This window comes from Xenopus laevis, chromosome 5L (genome assembly GCF_017654675.1).
Source record: "Xenopus laevis strain J_2021 chromosome 5L, Xenopus_laevis_v10.1, whole genome shotgun sequence".
Classification (NCBI taxonomy): domain Eukaryota; kingdom Metazoa; phylum Chordata; class Amphibia; order Anura; family Pipidae; genus Xenopus; species Xenopus laevis.
The window spans coordinates 105,092,087-105,108,340 of NC_054379.1; the positions used below are offsets into that span (position 1 = coordinate 105,092,087).

Sequence of the window (16,254 nt, forward strand, 5' to 3'; positions counted from 1 at the left end):
CTAACAAAACAGTCACAACAAAGGGGAAGTGAACAGGCTTTATACTGGTAATATAATTATCTGCCTCGTAAGGACCAAACATGTGGGCGTGTTTACTAACACTGAAGATAAATATCACCAGTGATAAGGCCGGAACTAGGGGTAGGCAGAAGAGGCACTTGCCTAGGGCGCAAAGTTTGAGGGGCGCCAGGCATGGTACCTCTTCTGCAGCTTTCCCCTAGTTCTGAACCTTGTGTCCCCACACCTGTGCCAACAATTACGGTTTTCCGGAGAAGCATGTTCGGTAATGTATGCGCGCGCAACACATCTTCGGCACTTGCGCTCATTTGCGCACAGTCGTTTTTTGTGTGCACAGGAGAAGGGGTCGACGTGTTCAGCCATGACTTGGCCCAGCACTGCCAGTGATGGTGCCCATGGCAACCAATCAGATCTTTGCTAATTTGTGGCTGTTCAAACCCAATTTCTGATTGGTTGCCATTGGCAGAAGCGCTCTCCAATATTTGTAAACACACCCCATGAAGATGTTTCAATTTTCCTGTTGTAGTTGAGGGCTACAGATTGGATGACACTGATATAACGTATCTACTCCAAGGCAGTAGTGCCTATTTTGACTCTCTAAATCAGGAGTCCCCATCCTTTTTCACCCATGAGCCACATTCATTTATATAAAAAGAGTTGGAGAGCAACACAAGCATGAAAAATGTTCCTGGGTTTCCAAATAAGAGTTGTGATTGGCCATTTGGCAGCCCATATGAGGACTAGCAGCCTCCAAGCCAGGAATTAAAAAAACAAGCACTTGCTTTGGGGTAGCACGTGAGCTACTGGTTGGAAATCATTGCTCTAAATATATCAATAGTTTCTGTGCCTTCTTGTTAGCTCTAATGATTGAAGTTTCATGTGGACAGAATAAGGAATTCATTATGGGCAAAAGCAGGACTCTCATATGCAGATACTTCCAAGTAGACAACACAAAGATCCTATTTCGGCATTGGACTGTAGAGCTTGTCTCTTATCAGGGTTATAGCACTAGTGTAGTTAGGCACTGCAACCAATAACATTTGGTTGTGGCAATTCTACTGCACTTTAATCAATACTGGTTATTGTTTGGTTCTTGTGGAGTTTTATCACTTAACCAACTGATTGGACATGGTAGTATTTAAAGGAAAACTATACCACCAAAATTAATATTTAAGCAACAGATAGTTTATATCCTATTAAGTGGCATATTAAAGAATCTTACCAAACTGGAATATATATTTAAGTAAATATTGCCCGGTTACATCTCTTGCCTTGAGCCACCATTTCGTGATTGGTCTCTGTGCTCCCTCAGAGATCACCTGACCAGAAATACTACAACTCTAACTGTAACAGGAAGACGTGTGGAAGCAAAAGACAGAACTCTGTCTGTTAATTGGGTCGTGTGACCTAACATATATGGTTTGTTTGTGTGCACCGTGAATTCTAAGATCCCAGGGGGCTGCTCTTCTTTTTTAAAATGGCTATTTAGGATTACCCAATGGCACATACTTCTAAAAAAGTATGGGTTTTACATATGAGCTATTTTATGCAATATATTTTTATAGAGACATACATTGTTTGAGGGTATAGTTTTCCTTTAATGGGCACCATCTGATCAGTTGGACAACTGGACAGTTTTGAACAAACGGTACACACCTGAGGGCTCATTGATGTGTGCAAGTGCTGTGGGCAAAGTGCAATTTTGAGCAAAATCAAAATGTTTTTTCCCACATGCAGTGTTTATACCAGAATTCCAGAATCATTGTGGTCGCAAGGGGGTGATACACCCAACGCAAGTGCGCGGCACCTGATGCAATTGTGGCTGATTCTGCAAAATGAACACAACTACAAGCACAAATCTAACACGGTTGTACAGAAGTCTGCATGGCAAGTCTTACAGTGTTTGCTGTGCGAGTGAAGTCTGCACCAAATTCTCTAAGTGTAAGCTTAGACACTGGGCATGACACTGGGCATGATGGGCACCCCTGTGCCTATAGATGCACAGCAATTGATTCAGCACAGAATGCAGGAAGGACTGAGCAGTGCTTAGCAGAACTATACTGCGGTGCAAGGGGCTCATTTTGATGCAGGGTATTTAATGACTGCTGGGAAATTTGCTGGACTGCCATAATCATCTGTATGAACCAGGGATTGGAGCACTATCAAATTGGCTTCTTCGGTTCCGTGTGAGCCTTGATCACGTGTGCCTTTTTCCTTTTGTTAAGTACGTTTTTTATTTTATATCTTGTTCAATAACTTCTGCCTGATTTTCCTTCAGTTACATTTAGTCTTTTTCAAATCTCAGCCGCTTTTTTTTTCGTTCCCTCTTCCCTTTTCATTTTCACCTTCTCTCATTCTCACCTCCTCCTTTTCATATTCTTTTCCCTTTTCGCTATTTTACACCCACGCTCGCTCTCTCTTCTACAGCACAGCCCCCTTCTCCCTCCACTTCTTCCCCCCCCCTCTCTTTCCCCCTGTCTTCCAGCATGTTTCAGATAACATTATTATATTCTTCATCAATCTCTATTTCCTTGCTCAGTTGCGGAATTATTAACACTTACCCAATGGCTGTAATTTCATACACAGTACTCAGCAAGAGCTCACTTTTTCTCAGCTCAGGGGTATTTATCCATTATGAAAGTGTTAGTATTATAGGACAGATATCTACATAAACCTTATTCCAAAGAAATCAATATTACAGGATAGATGTCAAATAGGTAGCAACCCCAAATCTCTCAAGCTGAGTAGTGTTTCAACAAAACAGCCTCTGCAGTGAGCATAGGAGTACAAAGGCAGTAAAAAAAAAAAACAATATTTGCGTATAGGGATGAACGAGAGCTGCACTGTAGCCGTAACAAAATAACATAGAGGAGTGGCTTATTCTACCACAATAGGTTTAGTCACTGAATGTGTAATATGATTGTGTTCATCTGTGAGTACTGTGTGGAACACAAACATTATGACGTACATGCTGACACATTTTGTTATGATTTATGCAAAATACCAAAAATGTACATCTGCAAGCTAATGGAATTTGTTGCGGCCAGAAGAGAACAGCCATGCAATGACATAAGTTTATCTTATGCTTTGTGCTTTTCAGCACCCAGTGTGTAGCAAACATCTAACTCTGTAGCTTGCCAGAATTTCCAGACGGACCCCATAGACGGGCCAATAAGCTGCCGACTCGGTCTGTCGGCAGCTTTTATCGCCCCGTGTATGGCCCCCTTAAGAGATAAGACAGGACTAATGCAACACAGTGCCCGCATTAGTCATAAATGTAGTATTTTATTTTGGGCCCGTTCTCACTGTCCATTCTGTCAATGATTTCCGAGCATGCAGCCTTGGACTCTTTAGACTACACCCTGTGCTAGCTTGTTGTAAGGGGCAATAACAAGGGTGAGTTGAGATAAAGAAAATATGTTGTGGACGGTCACTGAACATGAGAAAATTACAGCTTAGGCAAGACTTCACGAAAACCTGGTTAAAAAAGAACTACAACAAAGATAAACAGGTAGGTAGGTTTTGCTAGGATAAATGTCAAGCCTGACTGTGTGACAAAAATGTCATGTAGGTAACAGCTCATATAAGTCATTCCTGCAGTGATCTTGCTGTCATAAAGTGCCTCAGTATGGAATGTGTTGGGCCACAGTTAAGAAACTGTGTCTGTCTTTTTGTGCTTCTGATGCTACCATTCCAAACATGGGAAAGGGTGCATCTTTGTAAAATGGGAATGGTATTTGGGGGGGTGGTCCCTCTACACTTTTTATTTCTGGGGTTGGTGCTGGAAGGCTGACCCTCCAAAAGCACTATCTTACTTTGGGCCCCATTTATTCTTAATCTGGCTCTGGCTCTGGGATCAGTGCCATTTGATGCTGGGAAAGCTGTTACATATGATGTTGAGGTGTCACTGTGAGATTTGATGATGAGTGTAATAATTGATGCCTTGGGAAAGAAATTGCGCTGCAGTACTCCAAAAATGGTGAAAATGGTGAATAAACTGTGTTTCTTTGTGCCTGAAAAATAGGCAATGTTTCGGGATCCTGCCCTTTCTCGAGGCTTGACAAAGGACAGGAGCCCGAAATGTTGTCTATTTTTCTGGCACAAATAAACACAGATTAATCACCATTTTCAGAGTGCTGCAGTGCAATTTCTTTGGCATTGGGGAAGCGGTCTGCACCCGACGCTATTTGAGGGCATGGCTTGGTAAGGACATGGGTTAGTGTTCCAAATTGTTTGTTCCTACAGAACCATGAAGGAGTATGACCCAATGCATATGGTCAGCCATGGCAAATATCATAATCTTTGCCTGTACAATTCTGCAGAAAATTTGAGATTAGAGTGGCATTGTGAATGGTTATGGGGATACAAATATACTAGGCCACTTTACTGGCCAGGACAGTGAAATGTTTAGTAGGCCCTTGTACCTGAATCTTATATTATATGCTCACTGTAGTGATATCACTCATCACTCGTATGTGAAAAAATGTGTCATATTAAAATATATCCTTAAATCTATATGCCTCCTCCCCTGTGGATAACACAACACCTCCAGCACATGAGTAAAAACCTTAGTGGCCCCCAAGTATTTACAAATGTTAACAAACCCCCACCAGGTTTATCTCCAAAAGGCAGAGCATGGTACACACAGGCAGAGTAGGGCAGGCAAAGTATGGCACACACAGGGAGCATAGGGCAGGCAGAGTATGGCACACACAGGGAGCATAGAGCAGGCAGAGTTTGGCACACACAGGGAGCATAGGGCAGGCAGAGTATGGCACACACAGGGAGCATAGGGCAGGCAGAGTATGGCACACACAGTGAGCATAGGGCAGGCAGAGTATGGCAAACACAAGGAGCAAAGGGCAGACAGAGTATTGCACACACAAGGAGCATAGGGCAGCTAGAATATGGCACACAGAGTGCATAGGGCAGAGTATGGCACACCCAAGGAATTGTCTGAATTTGAGGTATAAACAATGCAGGGGCCAGTTAATCTCAGCACTGAAACCCTTTTAAGCTTACACAAGGAAATCAGTCACAGCAGGCAGACTTTCATGTGGGGGGGGCACACAAGGTCTGGGCCGCAGGCCACCAGTTGGACAGCACTGCTCTAATGAATGTCATGAGTAATAAACAATTTTCTTGACCTTGACTGTAATTATCTCAATAAGCTTCAATAGCAATTAGGAGGTAGTTTAGGTAGATTAGACTCATATATTTAAATAACCTATGAAATATGCACTTACTGCCTCAGGACATTCCAAGAATCCATTAGTATGCTTACTTTTTATCAGCATTGAAAGCAATAGGCTAATGTATCTTGGGCAGTACTAGCAATGTCTGCTTTTGGGGTCTGAGAAGCATTGTATGTGGAGTATATTCAAGGAGACATCTGACATAACAGAAGAAGCAGTTAAAAGTATGTCACAGGTAGATTGTCTCTTTAACACTTATTGTATTGAACCCTTTTTGTTGTATTTATTTATTTATTGTTCTGCTAAACAGTGCTGTGTGCATAAATATAACTATATAAATAAAAATATACATACACAGTATACATATTTTATCCTATCAAGATATAGGATAACATTTTATCTTGTATCATATGTTATCAAGTAAAATAAAAAAAAAAAGCTTGGGCATCCTCTTCAGGCATTACATATATTTCTTTTTTCTTGTTTAATGTTACATATTAAAAGCCTCATGGAGAACGTCCCCTGCATTCTGCATCAAACCTTTGCTCCATAGCACTGCATCATTCCTAGGGCAGAATAACATAACAGTCTTGTGTAGTCCTTCAAAGCATTATAAATTCTAAAATCTGTTTGTGTTTCTGTGCTACCCCCCAGTGCTGAATTACTTCAATACATCTACCAATGATTTCAAAAGGTTCCATATGTATCCAGCTAGTAATGTATGTTAGTGTGCAGTGATTCAATGTGTCATTGTTTGTTTTCCAGTCATTTCTTTAGTCAATTTTTGTGCATCTGCCAATAATTACTGTTGGGAATGAGTAACTGTGTCTGGATGCCAATGTATGTGTGGCAGAACACAGTAATGGGTAAAACACCTAAATGTGATACAAACAAAGCAATCAACTGTTTAATGAGTCACCTAATGTAACTCTGCCTCTATTCCTCTCTCCATTTCACATCACTATTATGTTTCTTATCAATTATTTTGCTCCTTCCATACACTAATTATAACTTTAACCCACAGCCATCTATAGCATGGTGCAAAAGAGCACACCACCAAGAATGGTATGGGACCTGTTATCCAGAATGCTGAGGACCTGGGGTCTTTCCGTAATTTGGATCAGTACTAAAAAAACAATTAAACATTAAATAAACCCAGTAGGTTTGTTTTGCCTGAATCATTTGGATCAAATTCAAGGTACTGTTGTATTATTATAGAGAAAAAGGAAGTCATTTTTAAAAATGTGATTATTTGGTTAAAATGGAGTCTCAGAGAGATTCCCGTAATTCTGAGCTTTCTGGCTAACGGATCCCTGTGTCGGACTGGCCCAACGGATACCAGGAAAACTCCCGGTGGGCCCAGGTGTCAGTGGGCCCTCTTGCTTCTAACCATTTGGCCTATTTTATGGTCATTCCCTATTTCTTTATGGGGGGGAAATGCTTAATAATGGAATAATATAGTAAGTAGATATAAAAGACTAGGAGAATAAAAAGGTAGAGGTTTTCTGGTGGGCTCCTGGCATCCCAGTCCAACACTGATGGATCCTTTACCTGTACTAATAATCCTGCTGTTATAAACAATGTCGAAGAAGAAGATATAGGTCAAATTGGTCTCCTGAGTTATGAATTATTTCAGTGCCAATTTTCATCTGAATTGGGGATTTCTACGGGAACAGTTCATTCAAAGCAAGCCCAGGCAGATCCAAAGCTTGAAGACCAGCATATCAAACTCATTCGAAGAATCAAAGTCAGTTGAACAGAGCAAGGCACTCAACAGTCTTCTTCATACTAGCCATTTCCTACTTATTTGTACAATATTTGTTTCAGCTTCAAAATAATGTATGGTATTACTGAGGAAAGAGATGTTTTGCTAGTTAGGAATGTTTTTTCAGTCGTCCAGTGTTTTACACACAATAGAGCGTAACTGTATGTATTTACAGTTTCACATGAATTAAATTTTAACTAAAAAAGCCATCTGAACAAAGAATGCCCTATAGAAGTACAGTCCAAAAGACCATTGGGAAATGGTGGCCTTCATGCACTATTAAATGAAAGATTTGTTTGCTGCTTTACACTTGTGGCAACTGGTCCATAAAGAAACCTATTTCCCTTTGTCTTCAGTTCACCATCAGTTTTGTTAGAAACTGAACTGCAGTTATGGGCTGGTATAGAGGACACAAGCACACCAATTGGAATCATATGGATATGTAGCACCGCAGTATTCAATAGGCTTGTGCTATTCATAGGTAGGATGTTTTTCTTTTGTACCCAAGAACATATGGGAGATAAGAAAATGTCCAAATGGAAGTTTTGAGCTTATTGTTCATGTTATCTTTAGTAAAGATTTGCTGTTTGATAGAGAGAAGAAAGACAAACAGATATGGAAGCTATTATCCATAAAGCTCTGAATGCATCAGTGCACTGGTGTTAGTACAGAGGAAGCAGAACCTGTGGGTGACCTAGGGGTCCTGTACTGCGAGGTCTTCTTTCTTAATATTTGTTAGAATTCCCCCTTCCCCAGCCATGTTCCTACTTACCTCTGTGTGAGTGGGCGGGTAGCAGGTGTATGGTGGGTTTAGTAGCAAGAGGGGTGCTGTGAGTGCCAGGATGCAAAAATATTTTTGGGGGTGCATTTAGTTATGCCACTGCATCAACGGCCCAAAAGTATCTGCACATACAAGACATGCTCTCAAATGGAATACTCACTGCTGAGTTCCATGCTGTTTCCCGAAGTATTGAATGGAAAGTGTGTTTTCATGCATGATTGGAGGCAAACTAATCTCACCATAAGGAGGATGGGGGCATTTGTGTATGAGAGGGGAACCAACTAGGGTTGCCACCTGGCTGGTATAAATTATGTTTCATGCCAATATTATTAATAGGGAAGAAAGATAAAAACATAGAAAGGTGGTTCTAGAAAAAGGTGCCAACCCTAATTCCAACAGAAGGCTTTCCAGTGAAGAACTTACAATTTTCCAGCCCATGGAATATCTGTGAAAAAACGTGATAGGATATAATTATGTGTAATGTGAATTTATTGATTCACCCACCACATCAGGCATGATGGGAGCTGTGTTAAAGTGCACCCCTTACCAATGTAGCCATGTTACTAAGGGGGATGATGGGAGCTGCTGTGGGCTAGGAGGATAGTAGCTTGGACATCTGCTGCCTCCCTTCCATCAATAATCGCCACATCCGTCCCGTCCTGCTGAAAGCTATCAGAATGGGATTGCAGCACCCGAGTGAGATGATAGCACGGCCCTCCAGCTATTGCTAAACTATAACATCTCTAAGCTGGAATCAAACAGAGAGACTCCGAGGGGCTTCCCTTTGGGCTTTGGGGCTGTTTGACAGCACAGGGACCCATGGGACTTACATCATTCATTCAAACAATAAGGAGCCTGTCCTGCTGTATCCCAGTCAATAACTCCTCCTCCCCGACATGACCCAGCACTACATGAGTCCCTGAGGTGCCCTCACCCTACCCCACCGTGCATATTTCATGTCCATCATGGGGAAGCACCCGCCCGCTCTAGTTCTCCTGGCTTCCTTGCCGTGAAGTTGATTCCTTGTTTTGCTGCAGTGTCATTGTTATTCCGCACTCGCCTCCTGATGTCACACCTCCCCCCCGCGCATGACGTCATCCTGCCATTGCTTTTCCTAATGATGTAGAATTCTCTAGCTTTCCCCCAAACCTCTCCAAAGAGCAGGGAGCCACCGTCTTGTTGCTGCTTCTTGCAGGGTCCCCGGGTACTACCCAGTGCCCACCCCTGTGTTTGCCAGTCGGCTGGAGCGAGGAGCTCTGTGTATCCTCTGTACTGTCTGTACTGCGTGCCAACCATCCATCTTCTGCTAAACCGCCATTATCGTCCCCACCTGGGAACCCCCTCGTTGTATCGGAGCGAATCCCCTCAGATCTGTCCAAAGACGCCAAGTCTTGCCGGATCCCTCCGGTGCTGCCAATATGTCTGAAATCCTGCCTTACAGTGATGAGAAGATGGGCCACTATGGTTCCGACGGAGAGGTCGGGCAGATTTCCTTTAGCTGTCGCCTACAAGATACAAGCTCCTTCTTTGGGGGCAACCAGCAGAAAAGACCCCCCAAACTGGGGCAGATTGGGAGAGCCAAGAGAGGTGAGCAGAATTCACGTTATTACCACATGTTTATGTGCACCTGTTCATTCATGTACATCCCCATGATACAGCAGCCTGACCTTTCTCTACTCCCTCAATGCCCTCCTCCCCAGCGACCCTCTTCAATCACTCCTACATCTGGCGTCTCATTCCTGCCCTCAACAAATCTTTATTCATATCTCTCTATCCATACGATATTCTCTCATTTTATCCTATCTGCATTCATCCTTCTCAATCTACTTAAATGTCTTTCTCCCCCTTCCTACTCTCCTCCAGCATCTGCCTCTCTATCCCTCTTTGCTCATGATGTCTTTTCTTCTTAACCTTTCAGCCATTTCTCCAATGTTTCAACCATATTCCTGCTTTCCCCTTGCGCATCCTCCCTCCCTTCCCCAGCTCCTCTGTCATGTTTTCTCTTCCATGGAAGCTCATTCACTGGCTCATGTGACAGCAGTGCAGTATGTCTATAGCCCTGAGCTTGTGTTGTGTATTGATATATAGAGGTTTGTGTATTGATATATATAGAGAGAGGTGTAGTTTGATCCTTTACAGAGTAAGTGTGTCTTTGCCCAGTATGTACATGTGTATGTGTGTGTGGTTGAGATGGATTGGCATGGATGCTTTTCTACCTGCGTGTCACTGACCATTCACAAAACACACACAGCCAAACCAGACAAACAATTGTGATCCAGATAAGCTGCTCACTGTTAATAACTATCTGCACACCACACACGCACATAAAAGCATCATATATGTGCGGCAGCTTGTTGGGCTGCAGTGTAAATATTAGAGCCTTATTAGAGATATTATACTGTAGAAGCTGCCCATTACTAAATATACATATTTCCAGAGCTAATTTCTAGAAATGTTCAAGGGGTAAAAGAGCTGCAGAGATTTTCTGGCAATCTGTCATGCCCTAAATGCAGGCAGAGATAACAAAGTGCCACAGCCGTACAGATACAACTGTAATATTCAGTGCACATGTTGCACAACTGGATATTGGAAATGGCACTGATTTATTTCTAGGCGCATATACACACTATTTTCAACTCATATCAGATTGCCATGCCCATATGTATATATATATATATAATATTACAGATATATAATATTACCAGCTCTGCCTCCAACAACAACATAATTATTGAGTCACTGGACTCAAGCCCATTCCATTCAATCCAATTTCCTTTCATATATTTCACTAAAAGGCAGAATTAGACTGAATTCACAATCTTGTATGTTATAAACCTCTAGGCTAATGACAATTCCAATTCAAGAGACTGCACTCTAAAATGGCATCGCCAAGCAAGCTAGTTGTACAGATATTATGGTTGCTCTTCTGTTATACAGACATAGAGACGCACGGTTGTGTACATAGATAGTAGGAGAAACAAAGGGACATTACCGATGTGGTCCCATATATATATATATATATATATATACACAAAAATGAACCAGAGGGTGTCAGAAATATGGGGAGTAGCTGCTTCTACACAGGTGTTTCTGAATGCAATAACAGTTTTGCTAAAGAACGTGTTTAAAATGCTGGGCATGCCTGGAAGTCAATTATTGCAGTTTATCATGGCAAGAGGAATTTGCCGTGCCTTTTACAGAGGAATAGTCTTTGGGGTCAATTTAGCAGCAGTTACAGTGAGGAACATTGCTGAACTTGCTGATGTTACAGGGGGAGCAACTGCTAAGGTGATGCTGTCATGATATTCTAAGGGAAAAACACCATCAGCCAGAGGCTTTTATGGTCAGATGCTACTATGATACTACTATCATACTACTATGATACTATTTAACTGTGATATCAAATGACTGGATGCAGTGTTGACACTGCCAACTAGAATGCTACCCCCCCCCCCAATTTATAGCTGCATGTAGGGTGAAAACAGAAGGTTATCTAGTGAATGTGCCAAACACTGTAGGGAGAGGAATTTTATGGTTGGGTCACAGTGCAGAATCACATTATTATCCCAAGTAAGAAAACACTGGCAGTGATCTACAGAACAGTGGAAATAGGCATATGGTCAGATGAGTCACATTCACCCATTCTTAAGAAGAGGAGTATGTGTGCTACATACCAAAGGAAACCTCAAAGTCTTTTTAACTTGCTTCCACCTTGCAGGGATCTAAGGATTTTTCACCAGAGTGGAACGTTGCAGAATAATAATTCCCCTATTCACATTGTCCCAGTGGGCAATTAAAGGTATGATATGGTAAAAAAAAAAATATGAAAATAATGGCTAAAAACATCTAGAAATTGGGGGAAGTTCTGTTGTGGTGGAACAATAACTACTTTCTTTTTTTTCATGGTTTTTCAGGTTTTTTCTTCATTATTAATTCTGGCACTTGTTTATTTAAAACCTATGGTAAAATATAGTGAAGGTGTTGCACTAGCTTGCAGTGGTCCATCACCCAAATAACATACTTTATGCATGTGTTTCTTTATTATGGTAGTTAGCTGTAGTTGCAACAACATATAGGTGTATATAACACATATACATCTACTGTATGTATATATATATATATATATATATATACACAGTATATATATATATATATATATATATATATATATATATATATATATATATATATATATATATATATAAATATACTGTATATATATATATTATAAACACTATATTACGCTCTTTACAAACGTACTTTTATCTCACAAATTGGGCAAATGAACTACATACAGATCTCCAGCTGTAGATACTCCCCTGTGACTGAATGCAAGTCACACCAGAGAGCGCCCTTTGTTGAACTACTATATGAAGGGATATTTACAAAAAAAAGTCTGGAGTGGCAGATGAATTTGTGTAAAGTTAAGAGACAGAAATTGATAAAGCATATACTGAATAATGAATTAATCCGATAATAAATACATAATACATCATCAAAAAGTCTCAAGAAGGTTTTATATGTGTTTATGCAGAATTATGACATATAAAGTGACTTGCAAATGAGTGTGTATGCCAAATCTAACAGCGTTATTCATATTTAGGTATTCACTGAATCCACTATTTTTGGATTCGGCCAAACTCTGAATACTTCATGAAAGATTCAGCCAAATACCAAACTGAATTCAAACCCTAATGTACATATGCAAATCAGGGCAAGAAAATGTTTTTACATCCTTGTTTATGTGACGAAAAATCACCTGATTTTAAGGATTTAGAATCTATTTGAGCAGGCATGTGTATTCAGCCGAATCCTGGCTGAATACCAAACAGATTCCTGTATTTGGTGCTTCCCTAATACTATTACTTGAACTTGGCACACTCATGGTATCTTGCACCCAAAGTGTCATATGTAATGTCTATAATAGTAGTAGTATCTATAGGTATTAACAAGTTAGGCTATTCATCCCATTCATCCCTTCGGCCATATGGGGTAGTTTATTGGTTTTTCTGTTTGTTTGGTTGTTTTGATTTCTGCTATTTATAACCCATAGTAAGAAACAGGACAATCCAGATTTGTTCTTGCAGTGGAATGATGTTTCTGGGCCCTACTAGTCTAATGGACTGGTTACACTCCAAAAAAAATCCCTCCCAAAAAGACATGATCAATAATGTTTTTTTTGGGGGGGAGACGGGGGCGGGATTGGGTGTAATCAACCCATCAGGCTGGCAGGGCCCAGACATAACATCCCTCTGCAAGAACAAATACGGTTTGTCAGCGTAAAATGCAAACACCGACCAATATGAACACTAATGCACTAACAATTATTGAGTGTGTTATACCATTTTGCAAACACACTGTTGTAAGTATACAAAATGGCAGTTATATATATTTGGATTTCGTTTAGTTAGTATACTTGGTATAGGGTGTTCAAATGAGAATACCTGTGCAGATACTCCACTATACAAGGACATGGATAACACTATAGAACACAAGACTTAATATATTACAGTTCGGGTTTCCTGTTATTTTGGAGAAAGCATTGTTCTGAGAAGTTCTAATCATTGTTATTAGATTTGTAGAATGTAGACCTGCTGTTCAGCTGCTAATGGCTTGCTGGTGTAAGCTCAACAGGACATATTTTCGAAAAAAACCCAAAACCCATAATGTTATAAAGACAAAACAACATCATTCCTACTGCCAATCAAACAGCACATTAATATCAAATGAGACACGATCCATCTTTCCCAGAAGAGCATAATGGCATGCGCCTTATTACAATACTAGGACTGGTATGCAAGCTATTTCAGGAGCTGTCTGAGGTTCTGATCTTCTGAATGTTTTTTTGTGAGATGAAACTAACTGGAGAGAGTGGAGTTTGTGTGTACACTGCCGTGGCTGTAGATATGTATACACTGCAGGCAGAGATGAGTTATAAAATGTCTGTATGCAGCTGACCATTAGAATTCCATTTCCATACAAGTTCTTTTAAACACAGAGAGGTATATAATGCTATTCAGCTTCACAATGCAAGACACTTTTGTGCATAAGTTAATGTCCCCATATTATTCCTTTCCTACATTTGTGCCCTTCTCATTGTTCCCTCCTCCTCTTACTTAAAATCTTCATTTTTTTTCTTCTGTTTTTTTTTAATTTGCCAATCTGTCCCTCTAACCTTGACAGCAGTCATTCCTTAGTTGTTGTTGTGCACTCTGCTGTAGCTTCCTGATCCTGTGTCTCTCCCTTTCCTCAGTTGTTATTGAAGATGACAGAATAGACGAGGTGCTGAAGGGGGTGTCGGACAAGTCTCCCTCCGGAGTATAAGGTGGAAGTGGTTGCTCTTCAGCGCACACTCTCCTCCCTGATTTATAAGCACTTTTGGCTGTGCATGTTTGTGGACATGGAGAAGAAGGAAAGGCTTTGAGGCTGCTGGCAAATCTCCACCCTCCACCTTGATCCAGACCCTCTGCAGGTCTCTTGACGGTGCCATCAGGCTCCCTACCACATGAATGGGGAGCTGTCCATTTCAGCACCTTTCTCTGTAACTTCTCATGGTCTTTCATCCTGGGCTTTGGGGGCAATGATGAGTCTAAGTCCATGTTATAGCCAACCCCGAGCATTTGCCCTTATGCCAAGAAGGTACTTGTAGACTGGAGCACCATGGAGTCGGTGCCTGTCGACTCCAGCTATTGCCAGGTGCTGCCTCCTGCCTCAGTGTACACTCCAGGGGTCTGTAGGCTGATAGAAATGCACTTTATCATTTGACAATGAATTGTCTGTAGTCAAGTAATAATAATCTTTGTGTGTGTGAATGGACCCACAGGGAACACACCTGCTCGATAACATATATATATATATATATATATATATATATATATATATATATATATATATATAGATATATAGATATGTGTCTGTCTATATATATATATATACATATATAGAGTCTTAATTGTGATTATTTATACCATGTCTCCCCCACCCCACCCATGTACCAGCATCTTTTTAATTGTGGGACATAGACTGGGCAAATGCATCCCCTTCACTTCATCTTACCCACATGTACAAGATACCAGCAGGTCGGAAGCAGAGCAGCTGGAGGGCGCAGATCAGGCACAGGCCGTCCCTTTGCTGTCTAAAAACCAAGCAAGAAAAAAAGACTTTATTTGCTCCATCTCTTGCATGAGCTTCCGATTTCATCCCCTACCCAGCACGTTCCTTTTTAACAGGACTCCCTACATTTGTATTTTTATAAATAAATCTTTGTTAATAATATGTATTCTGAAATATGCTGGTGACTGTGTAAGCTCACATCAGAGATGCACCCACCTCCTGGATGTTGAGACACTTTCAGCTGGTTTGATGGAGGTGATGGGCAGTCACAAGGAGGTGCCCTTACTGGGTGCTCATATAACATGCAGGCACTGCCTACTGTGACTCACTGTCTCAGCTTTTTCTCCATTCTGTGCTGGTAACATACACTGATATGCATCTTGCTCAATGTATTTGGTCTTATTGATGAATGGCCACATAAGATATATATATATATATATATATATATATATATATATATATATATATATATATATATATATATATATGCACACCATTGGCTTGTAGTAGGTATGTATCCATTGAACTCTTCTGCACAGTTTTAAAAAAAATAAACATACCATAATCATTTTCAAAGCTTTGACTATTGCTTAATTTATAATCCTTGTATATGATTGCATAGATGTCTGCCTCAGCTTGCAGTTCCCTCATATATCACTCTTGCATCCTTGAGCAACAGATAATATGTGGCTTTTTTCTCTGTGCTTTTGCTGCCTGGCTCAAAATTAAAACATTATTTGTAAATGCTACTATTTCTTATACCACACTTAACTGTACAGACATTTCACCAGCATTTGCAAAGCAGATTCTCTCATCTAGGGGCATTTTGGAGAATAGACAAGTGGCAGTTTACACATGAGCACTTGGTGAGATGGCATGTTATATAAAGCCTGGTGATGGCACCTCCATTCCTGCTGGAAATCATGTAATGGCCTGTGTGGAACAAAGGGCTCAAATGGCCAGAATATTTGATAACATTCTGAAATCATACTGTGAATGCGTCTGGAGAATGATGCAGAAAAATCGATGTGGTCTCTGAATGTGAGATAACAGCTCTTAACCGCCTCTTTTATGGGACGTAATGGTTGTGTTTTTAATTTTGTACTTTCTTTTTTGAAAAGCTTCTTGAATTTTCTGCATGGACTTTAGATTCAATGATAATATATCATATTTTGATTCCAATAAAGCAATGCTGTGCCATTCTGAGAATGACTCATTGTATATTAACAACATTTCCACTGTATTTGGTGAATAAATAAACGTAATTATCACCAGGTGGGTTGATGCTGCTTATGTCAAATGGGAAAGCTACTGACAGTCCTATGCCAGGGCTGTCCAACTGGAGGCCTATGAGCTGGATAGAACACATCTAACATTTAGAG

At 40.7% G+C, this 16,254-nt stretch overlaps 1 protein-coding gene across 1 annotated transcript; it reads left to right on the forward strand.

Annotated features, from left to right (window-relative positions):
• Positions 1–9,007: 9,007 nt before the first annotated feature.
• Positions 9,008–14,397, forward strand: camk2n2.L (calcium/calmodulin-dependent protein kinase II inhibitor 2 L homeolog). The gene is made up of 2 exons (NM_001171775.2): positions 9,008–9,346; positions 14,013–14,397. Exons 1-2 carry the CDS (start codon positions 9,178–9,180, stop codon positions 14,081–14,083), a joined length of 240 nt encoding a protein of 79 aa, NP_001165246.1. The 5' UTR covers positions 9,008–9,177; the 3' UTR covers positions 14,084–14,397.
• The last annotated feature ends 1,857 nt before the right edge of the window (positions 14,398–16,254 follow it).